A 27,743-nucleotide genomic window follows, 5' to 3' on the forward strand; every position below is an offset into this window, starting at 1 on the left:
TTTTCCCTTCTGTTCCTCTCTACGCTATCTTAAAAGTCATCATGTTCAACAGAGGATTGATTAAACTACCACCATAACTGGACACTAACATTGAAAACAAACAAACAAACAATTTTTTTCTGCTTGATTTAGGCATGACTTTCCCAAATAATTCCCAACACTGCTCTAACACAACATAAACGACTGCCACACAAAGAAATTTCCTAAGTATGTCTGTAATATATATATAATTACAAAATTATTGACAAATGAACTAAATTCAGTTGTGATTCTGAAAATTTTGTTAAAAAAACTTTTACTTTTCCTTTTTTTAAAAAGAGATACCATACAATTTGGGATGAAACACTCTGCTTCACTGTTAACACACTACTAATCTTGTCTTTCTTCCAACTAACATTTCCTGTCCTCCAATACAAGGAGCAAGAACAAGTTCAGTTAAAAATCGAATTCATTTATAAGAATGACTGAAACAGGATCAAAATGACCATTAACCACAGAACTAACACAGGCTGTAGTTTGTAGTAAGTATAAAATAAATGCAGTTGTTACTTTTCTGTTTTTATCAACTTTGTACTTGCAGAATTTAAACTAACAAAAGAACCCTAAAGCTGTTTAAAAAAGTAATAGAATTTAATTAATTTCTCAAGTTATTCTTCTTGAGGAATAATGGAGTTTTTCACTTACCAATTTAGCCTCAGACTGCACTGGCTGTGGGGAGGAAGGCCCTGGGATTCCTGGGATACTAGGCACCATGGTGACAGGTCTAACAAGCTGACCAGATAAAGTATAAAAATGAAGAAAACCTGAGTATGTTATCATAATAGAGAGCATATGACAGCACTACCCTCTGAAGCCAAAACAGCTATCAAGCTGCTTAAAACTAAGTTCTATGCTGCACTTAGGCAAATTTGCTCCACTTTCAAATTAATATAGCATCATGCTTACTTACTGGAACTGCAGCAGGGACATGCACATTAGAATTTGTGATAGATGCAGGAATAGCAACAGGCATGGTTTGTCCATTAGGAAGATGTAACAGCAGAGGAAAAGGACCTGGAACTGGACTGAAAAAGGAATGAACTATATAAAAGAAAACTTATCCAGATAAAAGAACAAGTTTACACATTATTTTAATTTGGATTGTTTGCTTACAGTTGTAATGTAATATTTACTTGGAGGTCAAAAATATGAACTTAGTGATGTGGAGAACATGGAATTATATTTCACATGTAGTGAAAGTTGTATGTTTCATTTGTAATAAAGCACCACATTACACCAAAGCATCTCAAATTTGTATACTAAATGCAAAAACAGTATCTGAAAATAAACAAGACAAAATATATTATAAAATTCCATAAGAAAACATTTTACTAAAATTTATGTAACTTACACTATTGGTCTGTTAGAGGATGGAGCCTGGGTAATAACAGTACTAGACGTTGGTGATGGTATTGCCTGCTGAATAATAACACTTGAGTCAGAACTTGTAAGCAGTACATTAGGAACCTGTAGTGATGCTGGACGAACTATTGTTGATGTAGGCTGTGCAGTCTGCTGTAGCGACACCTCCTGAGCAGGGAAAAAAAAAAAAGATTAAACAGTTTGTAAAATTCAATTATAAGCCATTAATTATGACTTCTAAATGAACACAGTTCGATGGAACAAATCAGTATTTGGGCAACATTACACAATGACCTCCAAAGAAGGTCAAAAGCTCCTCTGGATGAATCATTTGAACAATCAAAGTGAAATGATTTTGATGACAGTGATTGTAATTGCATGACAAACCCTGGCTTGATTTATTCTAAGCCTACTATTACTTATAATTCAGTTTTGATCAGGTATTAAGTTTCCTTTGCCAAGAAACCCACAGGTCTATAGGTATCACCATGTCTACCAACACGCTGAACAAGGAAAGCATTTTATTGTGTCCTTATGTACATTTCAGTTTCAGATAATTGTTCCAGATTCAAACAAGAGAACCAAAAGTTTTATGGTTCAGTAAAAAGCAAACCAAAAACATCTCTATTTTTGAAAGCCTTTATCCCCTTACTTGTCTTAATTAGCGTGCTACTAAGTTCTACAAGTCCTGCCTGATTAATCTGGTAGCCTTCTATGATGGGGTCACAGCCTTGGTGAACCTGTGCAGAGCAACAGACATCATCTACCTGGAGATGTGCAAAGCATTCAGCACTGTCCTGCACAACATTCTGATCTCTAAACTGGAACAACATGGATTCGATGGATGGACCATTGTTGGATAAGGAACTACATGGCTGGATGGTCACATCCAAATGTTGTGATGAGTGGTTCAGTGTCCAAATGGAGACATGTGAGAGGTGTTCCTCAAGGGTCAGTACTCAGACCAGTGCTATATAATGTCTATGTTACCAACACAGACAGTGGAATCAAATGCCCCCTCAGCAAGTTTGCTGCCAACACGAAACTGTGTGGTGAAGTCAACACTCTGGAGGGAAGGGATGGCATCCAAAGGGAATTTGTCCAGCTTGAGAAACGGGCTTGTGCAAACTGCAAGAAGTTCAACAAGGTTAAGTCCAAGGCTTTGCACCTGGGTCAAGGCAATCCCATGCACAAATAGAAGTTGGGTGGAGAAAAGATTGAGGACAGCCCTGAGGAGAAGGACTTGGGGGTGGTAGTGGACCAGAAGCTTAACTTGAGCCATCTGTGTATGCCTGCAGCTCTGAAAGCCAACCTGGTCCTGGGCTGCATCAAAAAGCACAGACAGACCACTGAGGGAGATGATTCTCCCCCTCTACTCAGCTCTCGTGAGACCTCCATCTGGAGTACTGTGTGCAGTTCTGGAGTCCTCAACCACTCCATGATTCTATGATTTATTGAAGTGCGGATAGAAATAATTAATCTCACTGATTTTGCTTCATTTTGTGTTCTCCAAGAGAACGCCACACAATGAAAACACCTCAAGTCACACACTGAAGTAATTATTACTATCAAATAATTTATTTCTTCTCTAGAGCAATAGTTCTAAAAGTGATTTGACTGCAACATCTTCTAGTGACAGACAATGTATCTGTTTTCTATGAGTATTCAAGTAAAACCTAAGCAAGCAGATGCCCAAGGTCACCATTTTTAAACATACTGTCATAGCCTAAAAAGTGTAAAATTTGAAACACAATTACCTGGTGTTTAGCTTTAAAAGCCAGCCCATTCATCTCTGCACATATTTATCATAAAAAACAAATTTATGATAAACAAAGGATAAACATAGAAAAGTACCTATGAAGAGTCTCAAACTGACATTATGTAAAAAAAAAATCATAAAAAAACAACAAAGAAACTGAACCTTCTCTGTTTTTATAAATGATGATGCATAAAATAGGATAAAGAACCCCTGTAGTGTTTTATAACATAGCATAAATATTAACCAATTAGGTATGTATCCACAGGAATATAGCAAACAAAAACTCTTTTCCTTTCAACCAGCTAAGTCGTGCGGTAAACGGTAATCACCACGTACAACAAACTTTCAAATCATCAGAAGTTTAAAAAAAAAAAAAAAAGTTCTAAAAGGTTCTGACCTTTTCATCATTGGTAGTAGACTCTGGATGAGGTAAAGGACTATCTTGATGAGTTGTCTCTACAACGGAAGGTTCTTCAATTTTATTTCTTATAATTGGCGTTGCAAGAGGAGACAGATCTAGAGGCATCTAAGAGCAAGAGTGTAAAATAAAATTACTCCATGTCTAAAAATGTAAAATATTCAAGAAAATGTAAAGTACTAAAGAGAAATATCAGTCTTATAACAGATGCTGATAGGTTTAGAAGATCTTAATGTACATGCATTACCAGTCAAGGCTATTTGCATCTGCACAAATACCAATCTTCAGTAAAATTCTGTCTTTCAACACCATTGTCACACTAAGTTCTGTCTTCTTGAGAATTAATAAGATCCTTAAAAGTTTTTCTTTCCCATGAGTCACAGGAAAATTAAAGCTGAGGAAGGACTGTGCTACATTTAAAAATTACAGTTAAAAGAAGATATTATTCTTCTTTAAATTATTGTATCAAATGCCACAAAGCACAAAATCCTAACAACACTTCCAAGTCAAGAAAGCTACTGTGTACAACATATTTCAAACTTATTGCAGAAAAACATTATTGAAGAAGCAGGTTGTGTAGCACCACACAAATGAAATGCCACAAAGAAACTAAGTTACAAAAATACTAAAAGCAATACTACGTATTTGACAGTCTATACTCCTGTCTAGTCTGCTATCCAAAAGAAACTTCCCCAGATGTTTATCCTCTATGTTCTTCTATATTATTTTTTGTTCAATTCAGTCCTAGTTTTCCTGTGGAATATATTACTAATGGGCAAGGAAGAGTGTTAGAAGTAGAATCTCTTTCTATACCACATCTGAATATGATATATTACAGAAAAACCTAAACTATCAAAAATCTAGAAAGTGTTATTCTGGTAATTTTTTCTGCTTCTTGCCATGATTTTTTATACATATTTATCCATCAGGACTGTGTTTTTTCTCATTATACAGAGGCAGCTTAGAAAATTAAACTAAAGAAATTGTGTTAAAATGCCTAAAATATTTCGCACTAAAGGTAGAGCTGAATTACTCAGAAAGTGAGGTATTAGTAAATCCAGAATCAGTATTACCATATGTAGTGTTTTAAGAACAGTTCACATACAGCGATTAAAAAAAAAAATTAAAAATCATGATTTGCTATAGCTATTGTAAAAAAGCAAGGGTGAGGCTTTGTCAGGAATGAATAATAATCCATCCTATTAAGTACCTATTAAAATCTTCACTGAAACAAAAATCCTGAGACACTTGATTCTGTAAAGCCTGTATCTGTATACATGAGTATAAAAATCTATTTTTACTGCTGCCTATGGAAATTAACCAGGGAGTCAGCCCAATACAAAATATTTTGCAGTAGTGTTTAAATGTTTGGGTCCCTAACCATTTATGATGAGGATGTACTAAGATAAACAGAAGAAACCATATTTAAATATATGGGAAGTTCTTCATAAAAACACAAAGCTGCAAAACAGATATAGTCCTAATTTCTCTTATATTTCAATCTGAACATTAAAAAGTATGGTTTTAGGTTGTGGTCAATAATTTCTAGCCAGAAGTGACTTCAACATAGAGTGAATGTAATTATAGCCAAATAATACTTCTTCTGATTCTTAGAATAACATCAGTATTTTAAAACTAATCAAAATAATCAGTGCTCACAAATCCCTCACATTGTTTTCTTGCCAATGGTTTCCTTCCTGCCAAAACTCATTATTTTTCAGAATTATTTTCTTGCTAATTCAGGGCCTAATAAAACTTCAATCAAAGCTAATGACTGACTTGAGCAGATAGACTAGACACTTAAAAGCATTCAGGCAAAGTCAGTGTGTCCCATTGTCCATGTTAACTATGTAAAATTAAGCAGGTAAATGAATCTTCAGAAGAGTCATCTCACATTTGTATTGTCTCCATACAACTTTTATAAGCAGCTGGCAAATAATTGTTGGTATTGTTAAGAAGACAATATACTAATCCAAAGTTTGCATTTTTAAATGGAAAAAAGGAGAAATGAAAAAAGTAGAAGCTCTGAGAAGAAAAAAAATTTGAACATACTTTCTTAATGTCATCTTCAGAAGCCTTTTTAAACTCATTTTCAAAAGGACTTGCTAATTCATTGAATAAGCCCACTTCTTCACAGTTCTTCAAGAATCGAGTTGGTGTTGGTGTCTGATCTGAAATGAAATGTATAAGTCCCCCACAATTTTATTTTAAATACCATTTATGAACCTACTTCTCATATTTTTTATGACAAAAGAATACAGAAAAGAGTCGATGTTAAGATCTCTCCTAAGCTGTGCAAGCAGGCTCCCTTCTGCCTTACAGGGAGACCAAGCAGAAGGCAAACTCCACCTGCTGGAGACAAGCAAACGTTTGCAAACTCTGTCTCGGGGGCTACCACAGCTTTTCTTAGGTCTGTGTAGAGCAACCAGAGGGAGCTATTCCCAAACGCCCAGGCTACGCCAGCAGATCACTTCAGTGAGCAAGCAGGCTCTGTTTTCAAATAGAGGTAACACATACATGAGGTCTGTAATTCAAAAAGAGAGAGGGAAGCGCACAATTCCTGGGCAGTTTGCTTCTTTTATCTCATGTAGTGAAAACAGCAGTGATTGCTCTCAAGTGCGTGGAATGGCTCAAAGGAAGCACAGTGTGATGCTGTACACAAGATCCTACTGACTCCTACCACACCTCTATAGTCAAGCTGGAATCTTAAGACTTCTCATATCAGGGCGACTACTGTGGGAAATAGTGAAGCAGTTTCAAAAAAAAGTCTTTCTCTAAAGTTTTCAGTAGTATGTAAATTCCCCTTATTTCACTGTTATTATCAGGTCAAAAATTAACCACATTTGCCACAGTGTTACCTGCATATCAAACACTGTGAAGCGGCACCTTATGCATCTTACAAACCAGCTGGTGTTCAGGACTAAAAGCTGATGCACTTGCATAAGGCTGCAGAGATGAACACTGCCATGCTTTGATTCTCAAACATACGATTATTTGCCAGGTCCCCTTTCTTAGAGTATAACTACTAAGGACCAGATTAATAATTTTAAAATGTACCACTGTTGGTTTAAGAGTCTTTTTGTCTGCTTGTCTTAAACAATTAGCCACTTATAATGAAAAAAAAATTGGAAAATGTCTGAAAAGCCTTTGTGCAGTTCATTTAGGCTGTTCCATCCCTTAGAAAACAGTCTGACTGTAACTTGAAACTAATTAGCATGTGCTATCTTCATTCAGTAACTTTAATATTTATAGTATAAAAATAAATTTAATAAATTTTAATAAATTTAATAGTTACAGATCTCATTGGGCACAGCCTTTATTATTGTGTTCTTCCTAGATGTTTATAACATAATGTAATTGGTTACTGAAGTATTGATAACTGAAAAATATTTAGATTATATATCAGATTCAAAAAAAGTTATTTATGGAGATAATACTGGCTTCAAATTCTGACAAAAGCACACACTGCAGAAAACTACAGTGAAGAAAATGTTTCATGCTCTCCAAATGTTAAGTCTACACATTATGCACGCAAAATACATGAAATGTATGCCCATTCCAGTAGAAGAGTGAATGAACTAGTTATAAAAGTTTATACTAACCAGCCACAATGACACTGTCATTACGAGCCGGGCCAAATTTCAGTGTCATCTCATGTTTATGTTTATGGACAGCCAAATGATCCTCATTGGTAAAACGCTGCAGTAGAAAGTTTTAAGAAACAGTTGTAATTTTCAGTGTAAACAAGGTAAATGCATATCTACAGAAATGAATTTTTTGCAACACTTAAAACTTTCTTTACTATGTTAACAGACAACCCTCTTAGGGAGATACATCTTGTCCCTTCCTTAACAGTTCCAAGTAGAAATACTGTGAACTCAAATGATGCTTGTAGTAACTAAACAGAGATGATACCAGCAAAATGGTAGTGTAAGTACCTGCATTTACCTAAAGTCCCAGATAAAATTTCATAGTATTGCAGACTTCATTAACTATTAACAGCCATTTGCTATACTAGGGGATCTTGATAATGTTGAGTAACTGATTACCACAATATGATTTCTCTATTGTCTGTACTATCACAAGGATAAGAATTTATCTGTTAAACACAGGCTTCACAATATTTAATAGTGTAAAAATGAAATGAAGTATACAATTCTGCCCCCGGCCATTTACTATATAAAATAAGAGGCAGACAGAACAGGAAACAGTGGAACAACTGAAAAGCTGTGAATGAACTAAACTTATCAGCACTTTTAAGGTCTCTTAATTTTTCAGAATTATGCTAGTTTTGTGCATACTTCCACACAGAACCGGGGTACATTCCATAAACAGTAAAACAGACAAACTAGATAATGTAAATTAGACACTCTTATTTTCACTAACTTGAAATTTGCTATGCATCTGTACTTGTGGGTAAAGTTAGTATTTTAACTGAGATAATCTAAGAAAATGTTTTCCTAGATGCAGCTTTGCCAGAAAGAACATATGTTACAAAACATTCAGATTCTTACTTTTCTTTGTGAACACTTGAGTCTCAAATTGTGTCTCTGACTATTCCTCAATAATTGAAGTGAATATGGATCTACTTTGTAGTGTATACACACCAAGTGTCGTGTCTCAGAAAACAATACAGAAAGCTTAGTTAACCTCAGAGTACAGTCATCCAGAATACTTCTGTGAGAAAGAACATGTGTGCACCTGAGGGGGAAATTAAAAATGCAGGATCACTGAAAGACAGGCTGATATAGACCAGGCACTTTTTTTGTTAGAACTCCGTTGCCAAGGGTTCCAAACGTGCAGCTCTCCATAGCTCCAGTGCCTTATTCTCTAGATACAGAACAGCCAGACACCTCAGTGTTCAGCCACACTAAGACACCTGAGCACATCACTCTATCCCCACTGTGGGACAGAGAGGCTCCTTCAGAGGGAACAGGATCTCCAGATCCTGACTCCCAGTCTATTCTATAGTATGAACTGGCAACTGGAAAAGCCTTGCCCATTTTCAGGAACATGAATTTCTCAGGTATCAAAGATTGCTGTAGCACCATGATGCATCTTCTAAGAGACTGAGTTGCCAAATCACTTCTGACAGAGCTTACATCAAGATTTAAACAGGATGGGGACAAATGTTGCTAAGGAGAAGGCAGTCCTGTTATTTTGATGTCTCTAAACATATTAGACATAGTAAGAAATCTTGATCCTTTCCTGCTTTACATACAACACAACATCAATGCTACCACTAATAATAAAACTATGTTTACAGAATAAAAATCAAAATATTTTAAACTCAAAATCCAAATAAATACAATTGCACTAATATAATGAAAAAAATAAGCTTGTTTTAGACAATAATTCTATTATAAAAAAAGATGGAAGGGTGTCCATTTCATGTAGGAGATAATGCAAATTCATTTATTTTTTAGATTACTATAAATAATTACTATAAATTACTATAAAGCTTCCTTTTAAACAAACATCTGCTGAAACACTCAATAGTATTTTTACTTTTTGGCTCACATTCAGCTCTGTAACTTCTAATGCCAATGGCAATAGAGGTTAACAGTACAAAATTAGGATGGTTCTTAATTTATTGTTTCAATGAATGCAAATAAAGCGAGGAAATGAAATTGTCTTCAGCTCAAAAATGGTAATTAGTTGTGGGTTTTTTTTACTGTATGGATAGCATTTTCTGAATAAACACACAAAATACTAGAAATCCATGATGTCACCTTCTTTTCCTCAAAAGATAGGTACTTCCTGATATTTTTCATAAATCCATTTTTCTTCAATAACTAGAGATGTATTTCAGTGTTTTGCTTTTATTGATCAATGTTAATAACTTCAAGTCAGACCATTACCTGGCCACATCCAGGGGCAGTGCATAAAAAGGGTTTGTCATCACTCATATTCCACAGGTCGTTGTGCTACCTATATTAAAATGAGAACAGAACAAATTTTACAAAAACTGCAACAAATTAGCAGTACATCAACATCCACAAGCTATTTCACTATTTCATAGGAAAGAATTTCTGCCTTGTGGCTACACTAGGAATTGAAATACCCCAGATTCAAGTAGAGTCTGGATTCCAAGCTCTGTCAGAGAGGTAAACTAAACCTACTGCAGAGTAGGTTTTGAACATACATTTCAATTGGAAAGGCCAGTATTCATACATAACTTGACTAGTAGCAAAAAGTATCTAAAAAGATAGTAAGACAAATTTTTACTGAAATAGAAGTAGATGGTAATAATGATCTAATCCCCACAATTAAAAACAAAAACAAAAAAACATCAAAGCAGCAGACAATCTCCAGCAGTCAAGGATACAATGCCAACAGATGAGAAAAAGTGTTGATTCCTTAGTCTTTTCATAATCTAGAAAGCTCACCTTCAAAGAGAAGTTAGCAGACTGCCCTTTTTGTAAACTTACAAATTTAACTACAAAAACAAGTATTTCTGTAATGTTTCAGCTATACAACTGAATTTCCAACAGGCCAAAGTATTTAAGAATTAAGTAAAATTTATTAATTATATTTTGTACTGTTTTATATACTTACCATACAAGTAAACATACCTGTCAGATTTCACATATAAACCTGTTTCATAGGGCAAACTATCATATCCTCCTTTTCATGGCAATGAACTGTAATTGAAAGAAAATATAACTTACTACGCATGTTAAACATGCCATGATACATGACTTTGTAAAGATAAACCATGTAATGCCCACTATTCACCCATGAAACAACAGTTTTTCAAAAAAAGGTTTTACTTCAATATATTCGCTAATTATCCTCTAAATATCTGCCTTCTACACAGAAAGAGATGCTTCTGTTCTCTCATACTACAGGCACAGAAAAAACACTGCAAGGTAGAATGCATCAGTTCACTTCAGGAAAAGAAAAAGGGACATAGAAGGGACTGAGCCAACCTGTGCTGGACAATGCATAAAACAAGTAAGTGGATGCTGTGTCATCAATGACAAAAAATAATAAAGTTCTGGTACACAGAACATATAAAATAAAAATATTGTTGTCACATCATTAAATCCAGTAGTGATAAGTAACCAAAGTTACCTCATTTTAAGGTCAAGTACTAAGGTGGGGTTGGAATCAATGTACCAAATTAGCCAAGTAGCCACCAAACTACAAGCACTCTCAACCAATCTGTGGCTTTGCTCTGGAGGAAATGCATTCGTCTTTCAATACAGGTATTTGTATGGAGATCTAACAATGCTAGTTCAGAACACTGCTTGGCTTGATGAAGCAAATCAAGATGAATTAAGATGTCTTCACAATTAAAGATCATGAACAGAGTAAATCCCTCTCTCCCCAACAGGATGATCATGAAAAGTTGCAAGGTTTCCAAAACTGTCTAACCGTGCTAAGAATGTGTACTTCTGGTACATCATTTAGCACTAGACACAAGCCAGATGAAGTAAGTGTAAGCAAATAATTTAAGACTTAGTAACTCAGAGAAGTATAGGGGACATGGTGACCGATCCTTTTGCCTGCATAGACTTTCTGGATGTTACTACAAGGAGAAGATCCCAGTGTCTTGGTTACGGGCAAGAGTAGCAAAGAAGTAAAACACGGAGTGGAGGAGATTCCAAATTATCACTTCTAAATACATACATTCAACAGGATGAGAATACTGAGCTGAGATTACAAGCCAAGAAGAAATGAATGGCTGCCAGAAACTTTAGAGTCTTTGGCACTGACAATTCAGAGAAACATTTATGTCCCAAAGAAAGGATGCCAAAGCAAATCAGAGCAGGAGATTGTTTCACTGTTCTTTGCAGAGTTCATAACCTGTCTCAAGTTTCCAAAGGGATGAAATATTTCTTGAACTGTTCAAACTGTCACCAATAAAGAGTACTAACAAAGCTATGGACAAGTTTGAATATTCACAACTAAGGCTTAAGGATAAAAAATAAAGGCCCTTACCAATGAAGCTTTGTATTATCTGGAACTTTAACAGACACTTAAAAACTATCCCCATGAGTTTATTATTCTTGTTCAGCTATGCAAGTCATATTTTGTTAAATGCAGATTCAAAACTAAAAAAATCAGTCTCCTTTGAATCCAAAAGGAAATTGCTTTGTTAAATCTTGATCATGAGGCACAGTTATACATGGCTACAGTACACACATACAGATAAACATTATGAAAAGAGTTAAATCTCTATCAGAAATGCCTGAAGGTGTAAGAAAAAAATTGATTTTTATCCAAAGGATGATGATTTTGATTAACTGAAATGCATGTATGTAGGTTATTTTTTTCACTCTGTTCCTATAGCTTATCAGTCTTGGACAAGTGCATAGTATCAGCCATAAAATATACTCTCTCCACAGCTACTCTTTTTCTTTGGTCTTAAGCTGTACAACTTCTCAAGTCTGCTCATGTTCCTTTTTAAAGGAATAGTACCAAAGCATGTATCTGTATATGAATCATTAGTAGGTTCCATGTTTTGGTTTGTGAAGTCTGTGGTTATTTAATGCCTGATTGATAAAATAAGAATCAATCTTTGTGGAAAGAAAAAAATTAAAAAGATGTTGTCCTAGCAAACTTACTGGAAAATAAGTTGGAGATAAATTCATTTCCTGATCTTTGTAATATTATTTGACTGCAGGCCACAAGGAATGTTGTGAGGTAATGCCTCATAAAGGGATTCCAGCTAACATCTGAGGAAAAAAAAACAATGTATCTTGAAGCACTAAACTTTTTGCACTTAAAAGAGAAAAGAAATTCACTCATGCATTCCAGCAAGACCTCAAACATTATAAATCTAAACAGAAACAGGATCTGGCAGGATGGGAAAATGAAGGGCTCACATTTGTTAAGTGTAGCCAAATTAGTAAGGATCACATTTACCTATTACAAAGATGAATGCAAAACTTGCACCTCTAACCCATAAATTCCATGCAGCACAGCAGGCTGAGGGCCAACTGCCTGTCAAGCAGCTTTGAGGCAGAACTTTTAACTCCTGGTGGACAGCAAACTGAACATGATGCAGCATCATGTCACTTGCAGCACTGAAAGCTAAAAGCCTACTGGGCTGAATTAGCCAGAGCACAGGAACCAGAGGAAGGGAAATGGTAATTCTCCTTTATATGGCACTCAAGAGGCTGCAGCTGGAGTGCTCTGTCCAGTTTTGATTCTCAAGACAGATGACAGACTGGAGGGAAACCAGCAGGGGCCCCACCAAAATAGTTAAGAGGCTGGACTATTAAAACAAGAGGGAAATCAGAAAGCAAAGTTTGCTCAGTATGGAGAAGGAAGGCTAAGGAACGATCTACTTGCTGTCTTACACTGCCCGAGGTATTGGTATTTAGAAGACAGATCCACACTCTGGGTGGTGTATAACTAAAGGATGAGAAGCAACATTAACAAGTCATACCAAAAAAGTTAATGAGGTAGTATAAGGGGAGAAGAAAAAAAGAAACAAAACCCAAAATTACACAGTGAGGGCAGCTACTGTGGAACAGGTTGCCCAGTGGGGCTGTGGAATCTTCAGCCTTGGAGGTACTCGAAACTTGAGTGGAAGAAATCCTAAGCAATCCAACATAACTCAGACTTGAAGCATGGCATTAGGACATCATAGTTAAAAACAGAGATGAACAATGGCAAAAGACAATCCAAATTTGGGTAATGTTCTGACAGCTTTAGAAGACTTAACTGCTTTTCCCAGTTGCTACCGAGGAAAACAAATTCCATTCTTTGCCTCCTCTTTTCCTTCTAGATTGTTGCCTGACATGAGTAACAAGACTAAAACACAGAAGGCAAATTTTCAGAGAATCTGTGATTGCCACTGACTTCAAAAGGTTACTGGTGATTGACTGCTTTGGAAGAGAACATCACAGTAGCAAAGAATTTAGAAAATACTCTTTCCTTGATATTCGACAAAGCAACTGAAATGACACCTTGACAAATGTTACCCACCTACCAAATGAGAATTCAAGTATGTAAACTGCTAGTTCAGTCACTAGACATTAATTGCAGCCCCCCTGGACTCCTAACTGGGCAACAGCGAGCACCTTGTCCCACAGAAAAAGATGGGCCCTGAGGAAATCCAATCTGAATGAGAAATTCTACCATTACTTATTTCTTCAGATAAAATGTACAGTTCAGTGAATACAGCCCACTGATCTGCAACCCTCTTCTGTAAGCCTTCCAGCATTTAATAGCTTAAAGAAACCCATGCAGAGAATTCTTTTGAATTACACTGAGAAATAGGATCAGAGCTGAACATGGGAAAACCATGAAACAGTCTTGGCAGTGTAACCAACTTTTGTACTGAAATCAGAAAGTAATCTCATTTTTTTGTTTGTTTGCTGCAGACTTTCAATGCAAAAGTAAAATACTTTCACATCACTCTTATTTAAATGTCATAAGCCTCTTTCCTCACTTACAGAAAGTAAATAGTACTGTAAAATATACAAATAAGTATATATACATACTTAAAATATTTACATAGAAAAGTTTGCAAGAAATTTGCTAGTGTTTAGGATGGTGTGCTTATTTAAAAAAGAAAGGTGTTTCTATAAACATCACACTAATGTTTATCTAAATGCACTACAAAAATAGCTTCAACAATAATTTGTGTATATTTGTAAGATTTTAATTAAACATCTTTGGTACACTTTCTGGGCACTATCACTACATACTCTGAGACTTGCTTCTAAAATGCCTTCTTGTAGACAATCTGTAAAAGAACAGAATCGTACACTGACTTATGCAATGTCTTGTTGGCTTAGTTTACTGGCAAAAGTTCTTCTGTTTTCTCTTCATTCCCTACATACAGAGCATGCAAAACACAACTGACAACTCACTTGATTTTTTTTTTGTTTTAGACAATTAAATAACTGCTTAAAATATAAACAGTTTTCCAAATTTGCTGAGAAAGAAATAATTCTTTACAGACATCTAGGAAAGATTCGTCAGAATTGTAGCTTTTGAACACTTTGCCTTTAAAAAATATGCTGTGTGCCAAAAGATCTCTACTAAGCACTAACTGCTCATGGGCTGTGCAGTTTTACCCTGTAATTACTTATTCTAAGCACTGCAGCAACACAGAGACTGCCTTCCTTACCTCAGGGCTGACACAAACACCATGGATGAAAAACAGCCTGAACTGAACACAGAAATGAGAGACAACTATATACAAAGTAACAACAAACAAAACCCCAAACAAACAAAACCCTAAAGTTTTCAATTTCAACATGCCTCTAATGGCCAGCAAGCAAAAGAGATGCACATTCTCACAAATGTCTCACCCCACCAGCCTGGACAGTCTGGCAGCTACAGCAGCTCCCTGATCTACTGCTGTTTACAAGCAATGCAAACCCAAGTTTTGCTGCTAGACGGACCACTTGAGTCAGTGGCTCTGACTCAAGACACAGCTGTATATTCTGGTTTGAAAAAAAAAGAGAAAGTTGGAAAAAAAAAACTGTATTAGGACATTGAGACAGATCAGAATTATAGTAGCACATCAGCATCAAGCCTCTCCTGGGGCAGTACATTACCAAGTGCTGAAGTTCCACTATCAGTGATGTATTTTCCTCCGGATGTTTGCATTTCCTTAAGATCCATCGTGCCTATTCAACATTTCCTTTTATTCTTTACATTTGATCTGGGATTATGCCCCTTTTTACTGCAAGGCACAAACCCTTCCTGTATACAGAATTATTAACTCTTAGTAAGTTTTTCTGGAGGTCTTATCATAGTGCCTAATTGCTTTAGGTAGCATACCATTTTTAAGATTTTACTGTAAGGCTTCATTTTACAATAGGAAGCTGATGCATAAACGGGAAAGGCCAACATTTTCAGGTCTTTATCAATTCTAAGAATTTTACTTGAAGTGCATAACTTTTCAAAGTAAGGCCAAATGGACTAAACATATTTGCAACAGCAAATAACAACATTGTCTTAATGGTCACTTGAGGAGATGAATTTAGTGTTTTTCTTCACTCCATCCAATAGTTTTGATAGACCTCCTTATATGAGGAAAAAAAATTTTTAAATGAATCTTACAAATTAAAACACTTCAAAATAAAGAGAGATGGCTCTCATACAACCAAACGAATCAAAGCAAATCAAAGTGAACACAACAACACTTATTCTTTCAGCACTTAGATACAATATTGCACAGAATAAATTTTAATCACCTCTCACATTTAAACCTATCTTTATTTCTCCAATTTTCTATAGAGGCAGACTCTCAAGTTTTGTTTTCATGAAAAGTCAGAAGTTAGAATGTAGAATATACCACTACCTAAGAAGTAGCATAAATAAATGAAAACAACACTTGCAAACTAAAGGACAAAATCCACTTACCTGGAGGAACGGGAACAGCTATTTTTTCAGTTTCCTATAAAACAAAAGAAGAAAGGTGAAGTAAAAATAGTGTAATTAATACTTGACCATTAAAGTCCAATTTCAAAAGTGTTTTGATTTACTCTATTTGTGTAATGCCATAGGATTTAGCATCCTCCAAAATTAAAACTTAATTATTACGAGAATGGAGGAGAAAAATTTGAAAAATAAAACCATTTTTATGCTTATAAAGAGAGTGGGATCAAGAGAAAGTACCTCAGTAGATTATTCAAGAAAACTATAAACCATAGTACAGAGTATTTAAAGGCTGTAAATCTCAAAACTGGTGAACAGGAAAATGGGAGCTCCCTCTTCACAATTCACTGCTTAACTGAGTGGTTGTGCTATTTACTAGAACACACATGTTCTGTTTCAGAGTTAGGTGGAAGAAAAAGGAAGAATGTAATGTCTGCTTCATAATTCTCAGATTTTTCTGTGAAAAAGTAAAACACTGTCTGTTTTTTCCTGATCTTTTTAGTTAATTGCTTGTAATTGATGTCTAAAGTTAATTCCATACCTTCCTCCATCTATCTAAGATTCTATAAATAAAGGGAGTAGCATCTGGGTAAGAGGAAAAAGATGCAAAGACTTAACAAGTTTAGATAAGAACAAGACAGCCAGTTAGCCAGCTGGTCACACCTTGAGAAACCAAGCAATTAAGTTACTTCAGCTTTGCTGAAGGAGCAGGTTTTTTCCACATGAAGGTGCATTTCTGGTAAAGGAAAAACATAAGTGGAATAAAGAAAAGTCCTTAGGCCTAACACTATTTTTCAGAGGTGCCTTGATCTATCTTTGACTTACTGGAAATTCACGCTGTGTGAATGCACCTCTTGTAGATAAGTGAAAGGCCAAGGAATCTCAGAGTAGAAATAAAAACAGTTTAATATTCCACTGATCTTTTCACAATCTGATTACAGAGATACCAGGACTTGCCTTTCCCAGATCAATTATCTAGGTCTGAATGTCTTAATTTTGTCCACCAATCTAACAAGTGTAAGAAATCCACTCTCACTTTGTTACGTTGCTTGCAACAAATAAAAAAAAAAAAAAGCAAAAATTTAATTAATTTTTGCATTTTCACAGATTGTATCCCTGAACTGAATACCATAATTAAGAATTTAAGTTAAAAAAATTAAAATGTATCATAAATAACCCACTGCAAGATTCCAAATGCTCATTAAAACAGTATGACCTTTTTTTCCTTTAGCAATAATATAAATGACCACTGGCATTCACCTAAAAAGGTAAGCATACTATATTGCTTACTGAATAATTTACTGAATAATAATTACTGAATAATATTTACTTAATAATTTACTGAAGAAAAGCTCCTATCTGAACTGTAGCTACCGGACAAGTTCTCAGGGTGAACTGAAACTGACAGAACAAAGCTGGAACCAGTACAGCATAAACTAGAAAAAAATATTGATTGCATAATTCTTAAATATTGACTCATATTTCTATCACTAACTATATACAATGCCTCCTGAGAGTGCACATTATTGATTTGTAACAAATGTAGTTAAGTTATGCAGGAGGACAATGATAACTTGAAATCTATTAATTATTCCAACAGAGAAGTGAACAGTATTGAATTATATCTGCTTCTTTGAAAATGATGAATGGATTATTTTTATACATGAATTCAAGATTATTTTAAGAAATAGATAAAAAAAAGTTGAGCCTAGAAATAACACACAAACTTTCAAAGTTAGTAAGTCCTCAGAGAGATAAACATGCATTTGTAAGTTTAAACTAATCAATAGTGGAAAAAAAAAATGGCTGATGATAGAAAAGGAATTCTAGGTGACAGAAACACCTCAAAAATTATGTAAACAACATTCAAAAGAATACCATATTTCAGATAGTCCTCTGCCACAAAACAAAAGTAGCGTGAAAAACAATATTGTTTATAAAGTTATGCACGATTAAATTTAAGACCTGAATGCACCTTGTATTAGATGCTGCAGAGTCTAGAAGTTTCTGGAAAAATACACAAAGATGTTTGTATTTCTAGAATTCAACTTGAGACAGAAATATCAACTACATAATGAAGGAGAAAGAGGGCTCAACTAGTTGATTAAGCAATTATTGCAATATTATGCAATATCAGTATTAAAACATAAACCTGTAATGAATTTAAAAAACATGCTGCTTCACTCCATGTATACATTAAGGTTTTCTTTATATTATTATTTCGCATTTCTTTTGATGCAATGTATTACGAGCAGCCCCTAACAAAGTTAGTTTTTGCATTTAAATGACAACTTTCCAATTTTAACTCTGGAATGCAGAACTATAAACACTAAGAGAGTTCAAGTGATGCCTAACTTGACCACAGTTTGTCTCTCTGAAATTATGTCTGCAACTGCATGTCCACTAATAGACCTTCACATGTTTCTGGGGAAGACTGAATAAACAACAACTGGACACTTACAGAAGAGCACAACCTCAAGGAAGGGTTCTCCTCATTCTATCAGCTGGTGGTGAGTTCAGCATCTAGCAGAGACCTAGCAGTATTATGACCTTAACCTCAGGAACTTTTGTTTCCATTAACTCTAGCTTTACACTTAGCATGAGCTTGGGACATGACATTCACTGTCATAAGAACGATAAGACAAGGTATAAAACAAAAAAGCCCTAATTTTAAAAGGTAGGTGAGAAAGTACACTTTGGTCATACTCAGGGTTACTATTTGGAAAGCACCAGATGATTCAGAATTTCCAGCTTTGTTAGAATTTCTCATTCTAGTGCAAGGAAACAGGTGACAGTGTCTGAATATAAACATGGCTGGTAGGAAGCAACATAATAAAAAGCAAATGAGGGACACTGAGTGCACGGACAGGACACAGAAACATACTCATGGATCTCACTCCAAGAACAGGGATGCAAAAAGACTGCAGAATGATTAAGACTGCAAAAGCAACATGGCAGAAAACACATCCCCTAGCACTAAACATCAAGATGCATTCTGGCATAAAACATTTGGGCCTAAAAAACATCTAGCAGCCATCGTTACTTGAGGGTCTGTGATGTGTTTTTTTAACGTGAAAGCTTCAAAGCCCTTTTATTAAAACAATTTGAGGCACAATACACAATAACGCACCAAGTCAACGAGCAACTGCTCCCGCAGGCCCCACGTCCATGCCCAGATCCCAGCCAGACCCACACCTCCCTCTGGTGCAGGAAAGCTGCTCCGACCCTCCCCCCTCCCGCTCCGTACCCCTCTCGGCACCCTCCGCACCAGCTCCGGGCGCGGACCAGGATCTTCAGAGCAGAAGATGGATGCAGGGAGAGGCCTCCGCAGGACAGAGCTGAGGCGGAAAGGCTGAGCCTGGCCGCCCGCTTCCTCTCACCCTCCCCCTCGTTTTCACCGTCCGCCCCCGCGGCGGGCCGGGCCCGTGCCGGTACCGGCGATGCCCCGCAAGGCGGCCCGCTTCCCGGCAGCTGCGGCCCCATTCTCCCGCTCGCCTCCCCGCCCCGCTTCCTCGGGCGCCGGCAGGGACCCCTACCTCCGGGCGGGTAACGGTCTCCGCGGCGCCGACCGGGCCGCCCCGCCCCGGCTCTAGGGGCGGCGGGAGCCGCAGGCCGTGGTGGGGGAGGGGGCTGCCGTGGAGAGGAGCGGCGGCGCCATGTTACTGCCTCCCGGGTATCTCCCGCCTACTGCCGAACGGGGCCGCTCCCGCCCCTCCACCCTCGGGCGCCGCCGCAGCGCGGAGGGAGGAGCCGCCGCCGGGCCGGGCCGCGCCGGTGTTTACAAACTCACCCGGGAACGCGGGCCGAACCACACATTAAAAGCCGGGTCCCCCACAGGCTTCCGTCACTTCTCGCGATAGCTGCGCTGACATCTCCGCGAGCGGCGGGCGGGGCGGGGGCGTCACCGCGGCGCTGATTGGGCGCTGCCCGCGAGGGGGGGCGGGGCGCGCGACGGGTGGGGCCGCTGGCAGGGCGGGGCAGGGGCAGTGGGGGGGGCGCCTCGGGGTGCCGCTCCCCCAGCGCCGGGCACCGGCGGCAGATCCGCGGCTCTCGGGCGGAGAGCGGCTTCGCTGCCTGCCCTGCACCGGTGCCCAGCCCCCCGCCAGCTCCCGCCAGGGACCGCACGTGGACAACACACCTGCCGCCAGAGCCAGGCAAACGCTGTCCGTGAGCAGCCCAGCGCGTTGGGTGAAGCTGCGGGTGATGGAGCTGGGCGGGCAGGCTCGGAGATGAGCCCCCTCCTCTGCTGACACTTCCGAAGGAGGGCGGGCAGCTGCTGCTCCGGAAGGCAGCAGAACTCGGGTAGAGACCAAACCACTGCAAGGCTTTGCTCAGTGACAGCACTGGATGTGCTTGTCACATCTCAGTCCTCCGAAAGGCTGCACGGGCTGTGTGTATTCATGCCTTTGGCTTCCCCCTCTCTGTCCACCGCACCTCATGGCAAAAACTGGGTGCATCCCTGAAATTATACTTGCACTAGACCTTCACCTTACCTAACCTTGTGTCACAAATGCTGCAGTACTGTACAAGGAATCACATAAAATTTACACTGGAGGAACTTAGAAGCATTTTGGATTAATTTATAAAAATACCATAATTATGTATGGCAACAGCTTACCTTGTATGTGCTCTGAACCACACCTGTGGGGTTTTAATTCTGTGTCTGTGTATCAGACTGCCTTGTTCCAAGACTTATTTGAGCATACAAGACTGAATAACAAAAAACAAAACCCACTTCTAAAAATAAAGTACTAGTTCCAGCAAATTATATTACATCCAAGTTTCTCTGAACTTGCAAAAGGAGATACAGTCTATGCAATTTCTTGTAAATTGTTTGGTGGGCACTTCACAAAGTTCTTTGATGTAAGGTGGGATAAAACCACTGTACTGAAGTAGTTCACTTAGAGGTGCAATTATGCTTTACTGTAACCATTTTATGAAGGGCTCAAATGCGAGATAGTAAACAGAAGAACAAAGATCTTGGTTCCTTTTTTATGCAACAACTAAGCTGTATTGGAACAAGTATTGTTCAGCACTTTTAGATCTACCATCACATCGCAGCATCAGTCCCAGATAAAGAGCTGAAGTTTAAGTTCTCTGCCTTTCCTCAGGCTGAAATTTGTGCAAGAAACATGAACAGAGGGAAAGCAGCAGGATGGAAAGGCTGAATCACTTTTACCTGCAGCAATAATTTAAGAACATTATTAGCAACATAAGCATTCCTTCCTTATAAGGTAGGGTAACCCTGTTGTATACATCACTATCACAGGTGGCAAGCTGGAGCTACTGGAACAGCCAGCAGAGTAGATACTCAGCAACAATGAAGATCTCTGCTCCAGCTGGCTCCATCTTCAGCACTGAAATATGAACACTATTTCTGGATCTGGACAATCTACATCACTAATCATCCAGAGCTGACAGTCTCTAAGGTCAGCGCAGTCCACATCAGAAAAAAAACAGCCATAGGTTTTCAGGAAAGTGCAGCTGAGAGTATCACCTCATAGAAATTTGTATCAGGCATCTCTGACCTACAAAAAAGATTTTTTTAATGTAGTCTTATTTATACTGATAGCTTGCTGCTACCCAATCACTGCAAATAATTATTTTTAAAAATCCCAAATGTTTTCTGTCTTACATAACAATGGTTATTTCTTTTGTGGGCATTTTAGGGAAACAGATAATTTTTTGTAAAACCACTCAAATTGGCTGTGCTGTTGAAGTGCTCAAGTAACCACTGCCACTGAGCTGCTTTTTCAAGAGCAGTGAAAACAGCAAGGACATCAACGTGCCCTGTGATTGTTCAGATGTGAAAATCTGTTCATTGCTCATAAGCCCCTTATTACTTATTAGGTGGATAATCCCCTCCATGAAGGTTTGTTGCCATGCTTTCAAAGACCTTGATTAATCTTTATCTGTAACACAGAGATCCCATTCTTTCAAGGCTGACATAGCTAATAGCAATTTTGCTTAGGTTTAGCCCACGTTCACCAGTCTAAGAGTGAGCCAAAAAGTTACAAACATGGGAGATGCTACTACTAAAACAGACAGGCTTTACATATATACACACAGGGGCATCTGAGATGTCTGCTGCCCTTCTGACATGGCAGAAAAAGGGCACATGTTGACAGGATGTGAACCACGTGGGAAAAGATGGTCTGTAAAATCAAGAAATCATCATTCACAGCTGATTCAAATAGGTCATGGTGAATCAAGCAACTTTCCTATTGAGCCTATGGAGCAGTAGCTTAGCCAGACATCTCTCTACATCAAACACACAATTGGAACTCAAGCAGAACCATTTTATAATTAAATAAGTATTACTGAGAGCTGGACTAGACCAAGGCAAGTTTGAAGATTCTTATTGAGCCAAATTCCAGTGGAATACAAATCTGAGGCATGAATTAAGCTAGTTCACTAACTAGTCCATTGATATTAGGAAACATGGATTGCCACCTCAGATGCCTGCACAGATCTTTGCAGCATTGAAGGAACGAAGTCCATGACCCACCAGAACAGCACTACAAAGCTTGGCTTTGGCCCATATTATGTGATAAACTTTAGTATATCTGCTTTTCAACCAGGGCAAATGCACTGTATGTCAGCTCTGTGACAAAGTCACTTTAATGAATGGGTAAGTACATTCAGTAAAAAAAAAAGCCAGTGTGGACACAGACCACGTGGAAGATGGCTGCAATGTGTTTTACTTCCACTCCTCCCTCACCCCCTAAAAAACCCACTTCCAGGCCTAGCCATATCCCATGCTGTGCTAGGGATTAATATTTTACGATGCTGCATAACCTACACTTTTAAACCTCAGACATAGGTAAGGATTTCCATGATGACTTTTAATCTTTTTGAGAACTTTATCTAACAACATGCAGGGAAAGCAGCTTTTCATGCTAGGTCAAATTTAGACTACGTGAAGAGAAACTGAATTCAGATGAAAAGTGAAGCCTTACCTGCACCTTATACAGATCTGAGAAACACTAGTAATTTCTCCATTTCCCTAGGGATAGGCAGTTTAGAGTAGGTAGTTTCCTAGATTTAATTCAGTAGCCTTTTAACAGCAAGACAACAGCCTGTACCACACCTGCTCACCTTCTTCCACAGTTCAGCTTCTTCTGTTGACTGAATCTTTATTATTCTGAATGAAGTCTGAGATGCTATTAACCCCTCCTCAGATTACTATATAGGAGCAGAGTATATTGCTCTAAGTGTAGAACATAAATGTACTTAGATTGTTAAAAGACAGATACTGTGAGGCAGACTTTGATAGTGCAGATAGGTTTTACCAAAAATGGTTTGATCCTACTGCTCCTGAAAGAACTGGGGAGATAACACAAGCCTGACTTAAAATTAGGGTCCTGAAGTTCTTCCTTTTAATTATATGATACCAAGAATGGAGTTAAATGTGTAATATCAATGTGCCACCACTAAATGCCCTGGACGAATCTAAACCAGTCATTAGTTTAGTTTAGCCAGGACACTGCTCAGAAAAAAGTAGAAATTTTTTACCATGGTGATCAAGATTTATAGTTTGACTATAGAGAGAAAATTTTCCCCATCACTGTTAATGGATTTGTGTTTAGCTCCTTCTGTCAAGAGGTGCCAGAACACCTTACATGCCAGGTAACCTCGGGGAAAAAAACAACCAAAAAGCCCAAACAAAATATTGTGCACAGAAACAGCTCTGGTTAAGTCTGAATTAAGTGAAGGAAAAAGGCCATCAGTACAGCCTTTCCCATTTAATCTGTGTATCCTTTGGTCTTTCAAAGATGTGTCACATTAGACTTAACAAGCAAGTGACACTTCTATATGTACACTAATAAATAAAATATTTGACTCAAAGTCATTGTTTTAAGAGTCCTACATGATTTATCATTATCAGGAGAAATGCACAGCAACTGAATGACATGATGCTATCTTCCAGATATCCTAGTGAGAAAGATAATAAACGCAGGCAACAGGTTGACAGTTAAAGATGTTATCTTTAATGAAATGACTTCGGAAATAGCATCAATTTCCATGACACCAACATTCTGGGAGTCCCATAAAATGCAGTTACATTCCAATGCCAAAATTACAGGCAGATCTCCTTTCACATGGCAAATAGGATCAAGAAAGCAACCATCAGACAGAAGAGACCCATAGCTTCGGACAGGGCGAATCCCAGGATAGCATATGAGAACAGCTGCTGCTTCAGAGAAGGATTTCTAAAAGAAAGTGAACGTGTGAGACCTTTTATCTTTACAATGTAGGTGTTTTTCATACAGTTCAATGCATCTGAGAGATTCAGAACCTCTTATTTCCTTGCCACAGACTTGAGGAAAATCTAATAAACCTAAGTCACTTTTAGCAAGAATTTCACCAAAGACAAATGACTTGGTAATTAAAACTGGATTCAGGTTATGCAGATTGCATATGGCTTTTCCAAATGAGCCGTTTAATGACTACATTCACATATGCTTTTGAACTTGACTTCTCTACATCCTGCAATTTGGAACTATGAGCACTATACTTTATAAACTTATTTCACACCCGTGACATTACAACTATTTCACGGAAATGTGTGTGCAACATTTTAAGCAGTTCTCAAGTAGAGGAACTGAAACCATCTAGAGCAAAAAAAAAAAAAGAAATACACAGCTATTTGTTGCAAAAATGCAATTATCCCACCAAGGATTGTGTGGAAGAGAAAACCCTTCAACACAGTACCATAAAGTAACGTTCTACAGTCTCCTATTGGCATGTTCATGCCAAATTCAAAAAAAAGATATTTTTTCACTAAAAACACTTGTTTCTTCAAATGAAAAGCAAGCTTGTCTTCAGCAGGGCTTAAAAACCTTTAAGAGTTACTAATCCTAACTGGTTGCAACAGTAATGAAGAACATTAAAGCTTCAGTAAAGCTTTCTTATGCCTGTGGCAGCTCTGCTCTTCCATTTAACGTGAATTATTCCCACTGCAGGAACATTGTACACTTATCTGGATGAAAGTCATCCCTACATAAAATCCTCACCCTCTTCAGTTTTCTAGGAGGAATGTTTACTCTTTTATTACATATTCTGAGATGCCAAGCTGAGCATGTTAGAAAAATGAATTAAGCACCCATTTCTAAATATGTAAGTCTAAAGCATACAAATAATAACTGTTCATAAGCAGTTTTCCTCCAGTTTCTCTTTTATCCTCCCCTCTCACATGGGAAATGATTCAGGCTAGATTTTAAACCCAGTTCTAGAACTGAGTGCTGAAATACTGGACTTCAGTGACCCAAAACACTGACCAAGTCTAATGATCTCATGTCTTTCATGTCTCTTCTCCAGGTACAGTGTACAAAGTTCTGACTTTAACAATACAGCAGTCCTGATAAATATGCTAGTTTCCTATAACACTATTTAGCCATGTTTATCATTAATACTAATCATTAACAGTGTTCTTTACAGTACCAGCATCCTTACTGCGACTTAGCTTATCTGAGAGCACTCTCTCAAAATATACCTGCATGCAATCTGAGAGTGTTTTAAGAGAGAGATTAATTACCTGGCATAACCAATGATTAGACTACCGAAGACTGTTCCAATACCAGCACCAGAACCAGCCACACCTACTGTAGCAGCACCAGCACCAATAAATTTGGCAGCAGTGTCAATGTCCCTGCTGATAGCACTAGTCTGGAATTCTCTAAGTGCTAGCTGGGAGACAGTATTTTGGGCCCCTTTAAGTGTTGAGTTGCCCTAAGAAAACAAAAAATGAAAAAGCATTATATTCAGACACAGACCAATTTCTATGAACCCTCTGAAAGTGTTATTCTGCAGTTTTAAAAGCATTGTTAGAACCAATGTCTAGTTCCTCTTGCAAGACCATAAAAGTTTTAACTGTTAAAAAACTTCAGAATGTTACCTATTCCACCTGAAAACAATCAACTTTAAATGGGAAAAACTTCTCATGGGAGACAGCAAGACAGCAACAAATATTATTAGATGTTTGATTTAAAGCAACTTTCACAATATATATATATAAATGTATTTGAGTTAGTATAAGTGAACTCCAGGTTGAGGACATTTAGGCTCACCAGGTAATTTAGGAAGATACAGAATTTTGTTTATAAGGTACCTCTCCATTCTTGACCTCTGGCCTAGACAACACAGATGCCGAAAGTGGTCTGTACAAGACTCTTGATCCAGCACGGATCTGCAATAGGAAGAAAAAAACTATAAAAAAGAAACATTTGATCACAACTGTTTCTGTACAATAGTCTGTAAGATTCTAAGGCTATTATCTACTAAGCCGTTAGTCTTACTTGAGAAACAGCAATCTTTGCATAGGTGGGGACTCAATAAATGATACAGAAACGAACACTGCCATGCAATTTGATAGCACAGTTTTTAGAAGACCTAACTGCGAAGAAGAGGTGCATCCTTCAATAAGACCAGACATGTGTTATACTGAGAAAAAATGTAGAAAAACACGACAAAACAGACCAGCAGACAGTGATATACATGGTAAAACAAACAAACAAAAAATGGCTAGCAAAATGAATTCTAAAGTTGCTAAATGCACAGACAAAACCTAGTCCTTAAATCTAGAAAGGTATAAATGAATGAATCCTCTTTCACAAGAGGCCTGCATATGTCCTTGGGCTTCCAGCAGTCTAAGGTCACATCGCCTCTTGCACAAAGCTCTTTCTGCAGGAGAAACCTGTGCCTCTATCATGAAAACAAAGACGTTCTGCAGGCTAGGGAGGACATTTTGAAGGACTGTCCCTTGTCTCTGCAAGGGCAAAAAGTCGCGGCCTTGCGTAGGGAAGCAACAGGCTGGAGTTTGACCTAGAGCAAGGCGCAGAGTGCACCAGGCCTAAGAGCTTTTCGCTGCGCCGTCCTTCCCCTTCACCGGCGGTGTGAGCAGGCCCCTCACCTTGGCAAAGGGCTCTGGCCCACACCAAGGAGGCGGGAAGAAGAACGCGGCCTTGCCGCAGCTTGCCCCCCGCCCACTCCTCACACTTAGCACTCGGCCGGGCTCGTCCTAAGGGCCTGCCGCAGGGCTCAAGAGACCAGCCCGACCTCCCGCCGCCCCGAGACGGCCACCGCCGCCGCCGCCCCCGCTGCAGCCCAGGACGAGAACGAAGAGAAGGCCCAGCCCCCCAGCCGCGGGCCCGGGCGCCTCTACTCACCAGGGAGGACGAGGTGGCAAGCTTGGCGCAGGCGAACATCTTAGCGGGCGGCGTCCCGGTGACAACAATCCGGTATTTCTGCGGAGAGAAGGAGAGGGTGAGGAGGCCGCAGAGGCGAGCGGGCACGGCGATGCGGGCGGATGGCGCGGCACCACCACTCACCCGCTCCGGCTGCCGCACTCCGAGCCGTCGGGCTGCTGTCTCTGCGCAGGCGCGGAGGGGAGCGGGGCGAGCTCCCGGATGCAGCGCGGCGGAAGAAGGCGGAGCCCGGCGCCAAGGTCACTTTGTACCCACTCCATTGGCAGCGGCGGGGGGTGAGCGGGGGCTCGCCCCGCCCTGCCCCGCCTCGGCGCAGCCGCAATTGTGCCGGACCCGCCGCGGGGGCGGAGGGGCGGGGTGGGGCCAGTCCTGCGGGAGGCAGCCGTGCAGCGGAGGTGGTAGCGGTAGCGGTTGCGCTGTTGGTGTGACCGTTAGAGCCGTTACCCGGCGCTACACAGCAGACGCAGCACAGAGGCGTCGCTGCCGCTGGAACCCCGCGTCTGGGGCCAGCGCAAAGGAGAGGCGGTGGCTGAGGTCGCCTCGCCCTGGCAGGGCAGCGATGGCCGGTGTGGACAAAGCCTACTAACGTGGGGAGTGTTAAATGAGC

General features: G+C 39.0%; 2 protein-coding genes across 9 annotated transcripts in view; both read right to left on the reverse strand.

The window, feature by feature from the left end:
* The window catches only part of ATF2 (activating transcription factor 2), a 42,369-nt gene extending 22,554 nt beyond the window's left edge, over positions 1-19,815 (reverse strand). Inside the window, exons 1-10 of one of the 8 annotated variants that reach the window (XM_030454214.1) lie at positions 19,720-19,815; positions 15,915-15,948; positions 10,154-10,222; positions 9,440-9,509; positions 7,181-7,277; positions 5,631-5,749; positions 3,558-3,686; positions 1,391-1,569; positions 950-1,064; positions 685-771 (exon numbers count right to left, since the gene is read on the reverse strand). In XM_030454214.1, the coding sequence (XP_030310074.1) occupies positions 685-771; positions 950-1,064; positions 1,391-1,569; positions 3,558-3,686; positions 5,631-5,749; positions 7,181-7,277; positions 9,440-9,487 (774 nt within the window). In that variant the 5' untranslated portion in view covers positions 9,488-9,509; positions 10,154-10,222; positions 15,915-15,948; positions 19,720-19,815. Of the gene's footprint in view, positions 1-684; positions 772-949; positions 1,065-1,390; positions 1,570-3,557; positions 3,687-5,630; positions 5,750-7,180; positions 7,278-9,439; positions 9,510-10,153; positions 10,223-15,914; positions 15,949-19,176; positions 19,275-19,465 lie in introns of those variants that run through there. The other 7 variants (XM_030454213.1, XM_030454215.1, XM_030454216.1 and 4 more) reach the window with 7 other exon arrangements.
* A 4,082-nt stretch (positions 19,816-23,897) lies between these two features.
* ATP5MC3 (ATP synthase membrane subunit c locus 3) lies at positions 23,898-27,433 on the reverse strand. The gene is made up of 5 exons (XM_030454447.1): positions 27,260-27,433; positions 27,098-27,175; positions 26,041-26,118; positions 25,468-25,661; positions 23,898-24,142 (listed from the first exon to the last, which is right to left on the reverse strand). Exons 2-5 carry the CDS (start codon positions 27,134-27,136, stop codon positions 24,028-24,030), a joined length of 426 nt encoding a protein of 141 aa, XP_030310307.1. The 5' UTR covers positions 27,137-27,175; positions 27,260-27,433; the 3' UTR covers positions 23,898-24,027.
* Between the last annotated feature and the right edge of the window lie 310 nt (positions 27,434-27,743).

Source organism: Calypte anna, chromosome 7 (assembly GCF_003957555.1).
Source record: "Calypte anna isolate BGI_N300 chromosome 7, bCalAnn1_v1.p, whole genome shotgun sequence".
In the NCBI taxonomy this organism is placed as follows: domain Eukaryota; kingdom Metazoa; phylum Chordata; class Aves; order Apodiformes; family Trochilidae; genus Calypte; species Calypte anna.